This window comes from Eulemur rufifrons, chromosome 7, assembly GCF_041146395.1.
Source record: "Eulemur rufifrons isolate Redbay chromosome 7, OSU_ERuf_1, whole genome shotgun sequence".
Taxonomy (NCBI): domain Eukaryota; kingdom Metazoa; phylum Chordata; class Mammalia; order Primates; family Lemuridae; genus Eulemur; species Eulemur rufifrons.
The window spans coordinates 270148844-270161196 of record NC_090989.1 but is presented as its reverse complement, the minus strand read 5'-3'; the positions used below and the strand labels follow the sequence as shown (position 1 = coordinate 270161196).

Sequence of the window (12353 nt, the reverse complement as noted above, 5' to 3'; positions counted from 1 at the left end):
GTTGAGAGCATCACGCAGATCTGAGTCGCGTTACCAGCTCTGACGCTTACTAGGTGTGTGACCTTCAGCAAACCACTTCTCTTCCCTGAGCTCATTTTCTGACCCATAAAATGGGAATCCAAAATTGTCATGAGAAATGAATTAAATAAGGGGTGCAAAGGGCCTGGCAGAGGCCTAGCATATAGTAGGTGCTTTGCATGTGTTTGGACCTTTTCTTGCTGTTAAACACACTATCCTCTGGTCCGCATAGTCTTTCCCCCACTTCTGACCCATCTTGAATTTATGCAAGTGGTGTCTTGAATACAAAAGTCAGGGTTTACATTTGTTGGTCTTAAATTTAATGATAGTGATGATGATGATGATGATGATGATGAAAGCTACTATTCATTGAGCTCCTGATATGTAGTGTATATTACACTATTTAATCTTTATAATGACCCTATGGAGTACATGTTATTCCCATTTTACAGAGGAGGAAAATGGGACTCCATGGAAGTCAACTAGAAAATGACAAAGCTGGGATTTGAACCCATGTTTCTCTAACTCCAAAGTCCACGTTCTTTCCATTATCACAATCTACTGTGCAGCAGCCTGTTAAGGTCATTTTGTGGGAATATTTGGGTATGGTTCATCTTGATCATGTGTTGACATTGATCAAAATGTCCTAGGTGGGGCCATCTAATATTCGTTTATCTGTGGGATACTATGGCCAGTGCCACAGGCAATGAGAGAGTTGTTAAATGTAGTATTTTTGTTCCAGGTGACATTGGTTAAGGAAGGAAAAGACGGAAACTACCTCAAGTGGTGAACGTTGTCATGGGTGCTGGGCAGTTGGGATCTAGGTCTTGCTCTAGGCAATCTGACTTTAACCAAGGCTGTTCTGTCCTCCTAACCTTGAGCTTGACGGTTACACTAGCTGATCTAAATGGGCTCCTCCAGCTCTGCTTTCTGTGGCTTCATGATTATTTCCTTCATGTGGGAGTCAAATGACAGAATCTGTGTTTGGAAAAAAAAAAGGATAGGGACTGTATTTTCCATCTTCAGAGCCCTAGGGCTACCTTGGAGAGGAGGGGTGGGGACGAGTTGTGGAACTCTTGAGGGCAGGAATATGTTCATCAGGTTATGGTTGTAGGAGCAGATTTTTGTTACACACTGACATAGTTCTCACGCTGAAGGTCACCGGTGAAGGGAGTCTATATCATAACACTGTTTAGAGTTTCATATGCAGATCTGGATTTGAATCCTGGCTTTGCCTCTCAATAGCTTTCTAGCCTTGGGCTTGACTCAGTTTTTTTCATTTGTAAAATGAGGCGCTAACAAAATTTTATGGTTGATCAAATAAAGTAATAAGTACTTAGCACAATGTGTCGTACATAGTAAGTGTCCCCAAAAAGAAAAGGTTATTATTGTCATCATCATCGTTAATGAAATGCGTTTTCTTGTGGTAACCAACTCCGAGTTTATGTGGTGCTCAAACACAGGCTGAATGACCATCAGGAGAGCATTATGGAGGATGACCCGGTCCTATAACATGTTGGGGTCAAAGCCCTGTCATTCTGAGATCCCGTGGGAACAAATTAGAGCAGATGACAAATGAGATGGGTGTTCAAAGGAATACTGTGTTCTTGTGAGCTGCAGTGGTGAAGGCAGAGTCCTGGGAGAAGGGAATTCTCTTTGATGCTGAAAAGCTTGTTTACCTTGCACGTGTTGAGAAAGCAGGAAGGACAACATATTAGGGCAGGGAATTGCATGTGGTCTGTCACGTGGAAGGGACAAGCAAATCTAACTGCAGTAGAGGATTTCTGGACCATTGGGCTAATAACCCCATTTCCTGTTATTTCTGAGTGTCAGAAGAAGGAGGTGTGGAGGATCAGAGATTTGAGAAAGCCTCCCGTCTTTAGAAGCTGTGTATCCACCCCTAGGCACCACGGGTCTACAGGGGCAGGGCAAGCTGAGGAAGCTTGGGAGGAACATTGAGTTTGGAGGTCAACAGGTCTTGGTTCATATTCCGTCTCTGTCTTTTACTAGTTCTGAGACTTTGGGCAGGTTAATTAAATCCTCTGAGCTTCCATTTCCTCCAGTGTCAAATTAGGGCAGCATTGCCTAGAGCTTTTCATGAACATGTGGAATGAAAGAGATGCTGTAGGTAAAGGACACCACAACAGACCTACTAAATACTGAATGTACAACAAATGTTACTTCCCTGCTCCTGCTTTCACAGACCTTGGGCTAAAGTCCATTGACATCTTCTAGGAGAGTGGAACTGTGACTTTTTCAGCAAGTTCTAAGAACAAAGGAGCCAGAAACATGCCTTTCATGGACATGGGAGATGACTGGTCCTGGTCTTACTTGGTAGCCATGGAAACTCGTGGCTGCTCTTTTGCTGTGTCCCTTAGCGCCCACCACTCGGTCCTTAGTCTTCTTTGCCGCTCTCCACTCCATCGGTGGTGTGGGCTGAGTGTGGTGCTGCGTCCACACAGCCCATAGACCAAGGGCGAACACAGGGGTCCCACACCAGTGTCTTAAAAAGTAATTTTGCAAGTCAGTACCAACTGATTGATGGTCATTTGTAAATCTGAAACCCAGCTGCCCCCTTTGCTTTCTCCTTTTTTTTCCCCATTTATTTCTGAGCCTTTCTAGAACTTTAGCTCTTTTGAATTATCTTCTCTACTGCTTCTCATTCTGCACACTTCAATTTCATCTGTTGAGCACAGCATCTTTTTCCTTCTGCTGATGCATTCCATCAGCCTGCTAAATATAGGTTGAATACTTTCTAACCTCCTGAACTGGCCTCGTACTTGCCTCTTCTCCTCCTTTGCACGTATTTTCCTGTGACTTTAAAACTGTATTTTCTTCTAACACTTGGAAACCAGGAAAGTACAGGCATTGGAGTCAGACAAGACGGACTTTGAAACTTTCCTCCACCGCTTCCTAATAACCAGCTAAGTCTTTTTTTCCCCATTTTTAAATGGAGGTAGTAGCCCCTGCTTTGCAAGACTGTTGAGAAGTTTAAATAGGATAATGGACATATAGTCTTTAACACAGTGCCTGGCATAAGGACAACAGTTAATTATTGAGAGATGCTAATATTACTAATGACCACCTTTGTATAAATTATTAAAATAGATCAGTGTTTCCTGACTTTGTTCCATAGAACGATGGTTCTGCAATGTATCAATACTTAAAGAAACATTGGGTTAAATTCTGCTAAACAGAATTAAATGCAAGCCTTTTCAGAGATTTTAACATTAGGTACATATTCAGGCACTTTAAGAGAGGATACAGAATGCAGCCAGTCTCAGAACTTTGTGAACATAGAAACGTTTTCTTTTCAAGATACATCTTGTTTTGTGGGAAACACTGCACTGTCTCTTTGAGGCATTTGGATACATTTGTGAGAGCAATGGATCAGGAATCAGAGGGTGCAGATTCTAATACTACCTCTATACCCAGCCAGTGAGACCAAGACCAAACACTAGCAGCACAGTGTCGTGAAAAGAGCACTTATGCAGCTTACAAACACTGTATTCCTCTGGTATTTGAACATGTGTTCACCGTTAAGTCTCTGATTCCTCGTTTGTCTACTGGGGATAACAGCAATGCCTACTGCCTAGGATTTTCGTGAAGAGTTAATGAGATATTTGAACATAATTGGTAAACTAATTAAAACTAAAAGAGTATGGCCCTATTTATGTCATCTTCTTCACCAAAACCATTGTCGCCATCTCCCTTGTCACTATCTTGAAGTTACCTTTGCATTTGTAGGCACAGCCACCTGTAAGTGCCACAGGGAACTCCATAAAGCCAGCTGCTCCACTTAGTGTCTGCTGCTAGTGGCTTTAGCTTCAACAGGGTGTCACAATCCAAGCCTGCACTACAGGAACGCTCCTTATCCAGGGATCAGAGCTAGCCAAAGGTGGCCCCCAGTGGCCTCACAGGTAATGATTTAGCCACAAGTAGCATAGTGAGCTGGTTGAGGCCATGTAGTTTTTTGGGGGGCTGAAGCAAGAGAGAAACAACCCTCTAGCTTGCCCCTCTCACCTCTGTCATTCTTTTAAAATTCTCCGTGGTGATGTGAAGATGTTCTCTTGAAGACCCATAGTAAGTACCAGGTGGGATGATGAGGCCATGACGAGTCCATCCGTGGCCACCACAGGTCCACAGGTCAGGCCGAGGTCAGTAAGCAGCTTATCAGTTAGAGTTGTTGCTTCTGCTCTGCTCAGACTACACTGAACAGGTTGATAGGGATGTTGTAGGGGATAATGGTTAAGAGCTTGGACTCTGAATTCAGATGGTGTTTCATTTCAGCTCTATTACCTTTGGATTAAATGGTCTTTTGGCCTCCAAGTAGCAGCTTCCATTTCCTCATATTATAAAATGTGGGTGATAATAGAAATCATCCCATGAAGTTTCTATGATGATTAAGTGAGATACTACATGACTGTTTGTTAGCTGTATTGTCTGGCACATAAGTTAGAATTTATGTTAGTGGCAGTGATGATGATGATGATGATGATAACATTCTTTACTAGGAAAGCCATCTTAAGAAAAGCAAATCTATACAAAGTATAATAAAGAGGCTCAAAATGTGACTTTAGAGAAGTAATGTAAAGCTAGCAGTGTTTGGTTTGGAGGAAAGAAAGTAAGACAACCTAATCGCAACCTTTAACTAACTAAATCAGTACCCTGAAAAGCGGGTATTGGCTGTATCCTATTTAATTTGGACACCTCATAGAGTGATATTCTAGGGCTGTTTAGACATTCAGCTGTCTGAGAACATAATTGATGCCCTGTAGGGGTTGACTTTTCTGTCTTTGTAAGTATGCAGCTAAGAACTAGATGAACACTTGCCCAGATCTTATAAAGGGGAAACCTATGGAAGTTGAGAGATTGGGCAAATCACATATCATTTAATGACTACCATGGATTTAAGAGTGCTAAAATCAGAGAGCACAAGAGACTAGTTCATGACAGAGCTAGAGAAGGAGATAGGGGGACACATGACCCAGGTGGGAAAAATCAAGGAAAATATGTCCCGTATGAAGACATCACACTGAAGTAGTGTGTGGGGAATCCAGACATAACAGACAGGCTGAGGATATGGGGTCACACACCCTAGAGTTTCTGAGAAAGCCCCATTTTCAAATATTCTTTCTTTCTCCCTCCAGCATGACACCTGCTCTTATCAGACAATGTGTCCCAATTTTAGTTTCCAGAAATACAGCAGAGAAGCACTGAGGCCCTGGACTCAGGTGCTGGAGGACTCTCATGAGGCACTCGGTGAGGTTAATGAAGCGCTCCTCAGTCCGCAGGGGTCCCCCACGTGTGCAGGCAGATTGGCAGCCTCCACAAGGGCTTCTTGTGTGATTTATGACCAGGGAGGGGCCAGTCCTTGCCAGGGAAAATGAGCGGGGGGAAAAAAAATTTTTTTTTCTAAACATTTGTCTAGAAAAACAAATGGCAATATTCTAATACTGACATCTTTTGGTAGAAAGGGAAACAACATTTAAACATTCATTCATTCATTCAATAGAAGCTTATTGAGTGTCTACTATATTCATCACCAGAAATAATAGGATGGCATAAAATATGAGGTCTGGCATGTAGTAGTTGCACATAAAATAACTACTTATTGAATGAGTTAATTCCCAGATAAGGACATTGAGTCTGAGAGCAATAAGGTGACTTGTCTACAGGGGCCAGCAGCTAAGTGTGAAAGTGAGAATTCTAGCACAAGCAGAAGTATCACATGGCCTGCTGATGCCCATGTAGATGCCAAGTGTCCGGTAGTGAGGTTTTAAGGAATGAGATAGAAAGAAAGATACCAAGAGCTAACAGAGCCCTTAGTATTTGTCAGCACAGTGATTAGTGCTGTAATTATGATGTCTTATTTAATCCACACAGCTCCTCTACCAGTTAAAGATTGTTGTTGCCATTTTATAGATTGGAAAACTAAAATTCTGAAAGCTTACTTAATTTGCCAAAAGTTAGACAGCTATTAAAATGGAAGAGTTTGGATTTAAATCCCCATGTCTAAAACCAAAGCCCAGCCTCTTCCCCCTGTCCTCAGTGACATTTCCACTTGCTGTGCTCTTCTGTCCTAATGTCTTGGTTTCCTAGAATCCCTGTTCCTCACCCCAACCTCACATGTCACTTAAAGAAATAAATTTCCTCTCAGTCTTGGACCTAGTCCCTTGTGCTTCCAAAATACCAGGAGGAAAGAATCAACGATAGTGTAGCAGCTTTAAGTTTTCTACACACAATGGTCTGATGGGGTTAGATCTATTTTCTTCATTGTAAAACGTGATTGATTGGATTCCAAATTTAACTTAAATTTGATTTTCTTCTCTCAACCTGGCATTTCCAAACCAAGAATCAATCAAACCCCAAATTATAGGCAGTGTGTGGATCAACAATGCTGAGTTATTTCCAGTTGACTTTTTCAAGTGATGCATTTGAGGCCATTCTCCACTGCTGTGAAAGGAGTTGAGGGGTAAGAGGAAGGGGAAATGAAAGGGAAATTAGATTATTAACTTTCTCCAGTCCCAGCAATCAATAGGCCCTGGAGGAATTCCATTCCTGCAGCACAGCTCACTCCCCTGCAAGTGATGGGGAAGCGTGAGCCGGGGAGAACTGTGACGTCAGCTTTCTGAGGGTACGCATGTTATAGGACCTGCACCTATCATTTATTTAGCTCTTTTTGCCTGCTAATTACATATGATATCATATTTTGTCCTCACATTGGCTCTGAAATAAGACCACTGTTCCCTTTATTCTGGATTGAGATGTTTTTTTCTTTTGAGGTTTGGATCAACTGCCAAGTGGCTCACAGAGATTTTGTGGTTAAGACAGGATTTGAGCATATCTGTGTCTGACTTCAAAGGCCACCCTTTCTTCAACTGCATGATGGTGTCCTGGGATCCTTATTCTGTGACAAAGTGGGAAATAGCATGATGCAAGGGAAGGGATGGGGCAGGGCTGATTCCAGTCCAAACTCTGTCGCATGCAAACTAGAGTACGCTTAGGCAAGTCGTGTAATCGCTCTGTACTTCTGTTCTCTGCAAAACGGGGATAGTGGAAACAGTCTGCTGTGATGATTGAATGAGGTAATTCTCCCCCACTAACATGTGAGCTTCAAGGACATTGGCTGTTTATTTTCACTGTTATTTCTCCATGCCCAGAAAGAGTTGATGTTGAATAAAAACTGGCTGGACGGATGGATGACCGGATGGATGGATAGATGGATGACTGCCAGCACCATGTGGTTCTCTTTTCCGTCTCTGTTTCTTACAGTGGCGGTGCAGTGCAGAGAGCCTGCATGGGGAGGGGTGGGTATTATGGGATAGATAGTTTCCACCTTGTGGCTATCTACAAACCCTACTCAGAGCTAAGTGCTTATACTCAGTCCCTGGGCCAGGAACTCTTAGGAAGTCACCTTTGTTTAAGTCCCACTGTGAAGTTTCTGCCAGGTCCAGTTGCCATGGCAACTCCCCCAACCCCAGTGGCTGCTCCATGGGCATCTGGCCTTAGTGCAAACTTGACCTGCCTGCTTTCTTCCTCCTGGACTTCAGAGAGGACTGTGGGGGTTCAGGCATTCTCTGAGTAAATAGTTGCCCCGGGGTGCTGCTCATTCTGACTCTCCTTCTCATTTTCTTCTTCTTACGTTCTTCCCTTTTCTACTTACTCTTTTTGTCTTCTGTTTCTGTAAAGAATAATGCAGCTCCTGAAATGTTCTTACAAGGTGTTAGACAAAGAGGTAAATAAGTCCTTGTTTCTGCCATTAATGATGAGACAAATTCCTGTATACAGTTTGGAAATTACCATTTACCAAGGGCCCGCTGTGTGCCAGAAACTGTGCTAGGCATTTGACATTTACTGCCTCATTAGTTCTCACAACACGCTTGAAAGATAAGTCATTTTATTACTATTTTCTAGGTGAGAAAACTGAGAGCCAAAAAGCTGATATGAATTTACTCCGCATGTTGAGTCTTAATGACCCTGGGTTCCTGTGCAGGTTTAAATGACACAGGAGATGCAATTAGTCTAGCAAGGGCCCAGGGAGCGAGTGTGAGTAATTCCATTCCTAACTCTCAGCCCTCTTCCCCCAGACCAGAAATCAGCTCTGTGGAGCCAGGCTGGTATTTCTGGTCGTTGGTTAATTAGCGAAAGGAATGTCTTGGTCACATCTGTCTCTGTTGCTGTGTGGGCCAGGAATGAGAAATACTTTTGCAGGGATCCACAGGGTGCTATTGTCCATGACTCATTGTCCAGAGAATCCCCTCCCCAGTGCCAGGAGCTTCTAACTACCTTTCACACTCCATCCTCTGGACCTGTTTCAGCTTCCCAAGTTGTGTTCATGCTGGACTTATCCTACGTGTTCTTCCCCCAGAATAGACTCCATAGGAAACTCAGTGCTTCTACTAACTGCTTTTGGTGAGGGGCGGGGTGGGGGGGGGTTGCTAAATAACTAGGCCTGGGGTAATATGTTGACTTTATAAGGTGAATCTATGCAAGGCACCAACTCCTAGTACATCTTTATAGTAGATAACAGTAATGTTAGCTTTTTTATGCTATTTAGATACTCAAATATTGATGTTATAAATATTTTATTTATTTATATTTATAAATATAAAATATTTATTATAATATGTATGAGACAGCTTCTTGTGGCACTCAGATAAGAGATAAAACAGGTTCCTTTTTTTCTGTAGTCATTTTAGCTTTCAGGGATTTCCCATATCCTTACACCAGAACCATGTTTTTATTTCATTTACTCTTTTAACATTTATTCTACAACTATAACAACCAGAAAGGCATGAACAGTTCTTACTAGAAGCCATGCATTGTCCTGGGATGAAGAATAAAGACAAGGATCTTGTTCTTAAATTTAGCAACTTCTGGGTCCCATGTGGTGATCTTGGCATTGGAGACAAAAGATGGTGGGATCTTCTCCCTCAAGCAGCTTACGCTTTATTGAGGAAAACAGATATCCATGCAACAATCCCAAAGCTGTCGTAAATGCTCTTGTTCTGGAGCCCATCAGTACGGCCATGTTGGTTTGCATGGTTTTTGATTGGTTACCACCTGTGTCATGCTGTTTGCTAACATTGCTACTATCATTTCTAGAAGTGGTTATGCATTTATTTACTGAGATTGTACCACATTCCAGACACTGTGCTCAAAACTGGGGTACAATGGTGAACGAAAGACACTGTTTATCTTCACGGAGATGACTATTTACTAGACTTTAGTGATTGGAATGAGGTAATTTGGGAAACATAACAACTGTAGGTAGTTTACCTGCCAGGAGCCTGAGGAATTTGCATTTATTGTGAATCTCAAAGAGTGAGGGGTAGAGAAAGAAACAAAGGGATGTCTATACAAAAGAAACGATACTACAATAATAGTAACATGATGAAGGTGTTGATTGGAGGGAAACTGCAATAATCCAGCCCTGCTGCCCCTGGGCCAGGTAGGAGAGATCAGGGAGGTCTGAGTGTAGGGACTGGTCATGAAAGGCTTTGGGTGCCAGTCTAGTGAGCGTAGACCCCATTCTGTGACCAGATGCAATAAAACAGCTTGAGGGGTTTCAGCAGAGAGTGAAGTGGACAGATATGTGCACACATCCCTTATCCCACAAGCAAACAGACAATAGAAGAGATGAAGGGAAGGAGGTGAAAATGCTAAGGACATGGAAGACATAGGACTGCATGACTCTTCAGATGCTATAAAGGAGGAAGACAGAAGATGGAAAAAATGACAGCTAAGTTTCTGGCCAGTCTAAGTGGTAGTGCTCTCAGTAAGCTGAGGAGCTTAGGGGGAGGAAGGGGCTTTAGGGAGAAGATAATTTGCCCTGTTCTGAACATGTTATATTTGACATGCTCATGGGATAGACACAGAACAATGTCCAGAGGGTTTGGGGATCAGGGTTTGCTCAAGAGAAGAACCTGGCAGGTAAAAGATGTTGGGAGGTATTGCTCTGAAACTGGTAAGCACAACCTTGCAAGGAGATGTGAACAGCAAACCCTGAACAATGAGAAACAAAGGAGGGCTCGGGACAGACTCCACAGATTTTCTTTCCTCACCCCGTGTCTTCTAGCTATGCAGATTCAATCTGCTTTTTCTATTGTGTCCATAAAATTGTCTTTAATTTTCCCAGGCAAGCCCCCGTCCCTATCCTCTGCCCTCACATCTAAGTCTTAACATAATTTGTCTTGGAATCTAATTAGCTGTGGATAAGGTTGCCTTTCGTCTCTAGCCTATAAACTCCTGAAGAGCAGAGGCTACTCTCATTCTATTCTATATGTGTCTCACATAGTAGCTGCTCAGTAAATGCTTGTGAAATTGATTAGAATGATGAGCTTCTAATGGTGAAATCGTTCTAGATGACAGGCATTATATGTGCATTGTGCTGTGTGATCATCCCAACAACCCTATGAGATGTTTATGGTTATCCTCATCACACACATAAGGAAACTGAGATTTGGAGATTGGAGCAGGTCACACAGTCAATGGGGGCACAATCCCAGATTTGAACCCAGAACCATCTAACTCCAAAGTCTATACTCATTCCTCTAGGCTCCACTGCATTCAGCAGCATGGTGTCTTCTCACTTGCTTCTAAAGAGACTGGAAAGCTTAATATCATCTCGTTATTATCAAGAGTGACCAACCAAATTGGCAAGGGAGGAGTGAGAATTGCAACAGTTTTCAGGAAGCTTGTTTCTTTTATATTTACCGAAAAGAATGATACGCCCGTTTTGCAGGGAGTTAAACCAAAGCCCCCAGAATGGGCCACTGAGGTGTCATAGCAAGCACAAAGCTTGAAAAATATGTTTTCTTTTTTTTTTTTAATTTTCTTTTGCTTAGATTCCCATTTGGAAAATAACAGGATTCCCAAACTCCACGCCATCCCCATTTCCTCACCTCATGGAATTATATGTCTGTGTGTGTGTTTGTGTTATTAGGTTTGCTGAAAAGCCCGATGAACAAGACAGCCCTGACGCTGATTGCTGTGAACTCCTGCATCCTGGCCATGGTGTGTGGCAGCCAGATGTCCTGTCCACTCACTGTGAAGGTGACTCTGCATGTGCCTGAGCACTTCATTGCAGACGGTAAGAGCCGAGCGTCAGAGGTGTCCCACACTCACGCAGGACCTTGCACCCCTGGCTGGTGAAACGTCTCCATGTATGGCCCAACCTCAGAATTATATTGTATATATTACAAGAAAAAAAGGAGCATCCAAAGACCTTGGAAGAGGGCTTTATCATTTGGTGTCCTGGATTATTTGAATTAAAGACTATTTTTATCCTATGAGCAAGTAGTTACATAAAGGAAGAATTTGAATGTGAGTGCAGGGAGATTGAGCTGCTTCAGAGAACCTGCTGGTTCTCATCATCCTTGTGGACCCCATTCCAAACCAGAAATTCCCCTCAAAGAATATTTTTAATTAAAAGCATAGGACAAGGAAGATCGTATGAGCTGTGTTGGAATTTCCTGAGTGTCCTAGATCATAGTAATATCTCATTGCCTGTAAATGTCCTTTATTCTACCATATCCTTTTTACCCAATTAAATTGGATTAATGAGACACTGTAGTCACCATAGTCATTAGCAAAGCATGGTCCAAGATACTTATTAAGGCGCTTGATATCTATTGCAAAAGTGCCCTCCAGGAAAGTGGCTCCAGTTTACACACTCCAGCAGAATATATGTGCACTTGTTTCCCCGGACCCTTCCTCTAACGTGGCATCACCATCTTTAAATGTATTGAAGTTCAGCATAAAAATAACAAAGAAGGCATATCTTGAGAATGCATCTTAATAAATTTTATATTTTAATTTTTTTATACATTTTAATGTATAAATCTTGATGAATTTGAAGATAAGTATTTATACTTATCTTGATATGATGGTTTTAACCATCACCATAAACAAAAGCATAAACATAATCATCACCTTTAAAAGTTTCCTCTTTCCTTCTTTTTTGTTTTTTGTAATAAGGCCATTTCACATAGGATTGCATAGGAGTGCACCCAGATCAAACCATAACACATTTCCAGTACCTCAAAAGGTTTCCTCATGCCCCATTCCAGCTAATGCTTCCCAGAGGAAATTGACCTTCTGGCTTCTAGCACACTATTTAGTACCATTAATTTTTAAGAATATTTTCTGACTGGATATATACTGAATGTTTTTTTTTTTTTATTATTTCATCTTATTATGGGGGATACAGAATTTCAGGTTACATACGTTGCCCGTGTACCGCCTGTTCCCCCAAGTCAAAGCTCCAGGCGATACATGCCTACATGATGGGTGCAACGCGCACTGTCTGGGGAACGAACGGATACTGAATG

General features: G+C 42.2%; 1 protein-coding gene across 3 annotated transcripts in view; it reads left to right on the top strand.

Moving 5' to 3' along the window:
• The window catches only part of ASTN2 (astrotactin 2), an 824356-nt gene that overhangs the window by 328015 nt on the left and 483988 nt on the right, over window positions 1–12353 (top strand). For all 3 annotated transcript variants that reach the window (XM_069474594.1, XM_069474593.1, XM_069474592.1), the window contains one exon: window positions 10967–11113. In XM_069474594.1, the coding sequence (XP_069330695.1) occupies window positions 10967–11113 (147 nt within the window). The remainder of the gene's footprint in view (window positions 1–10966; window positions 11114–12353) is intronic.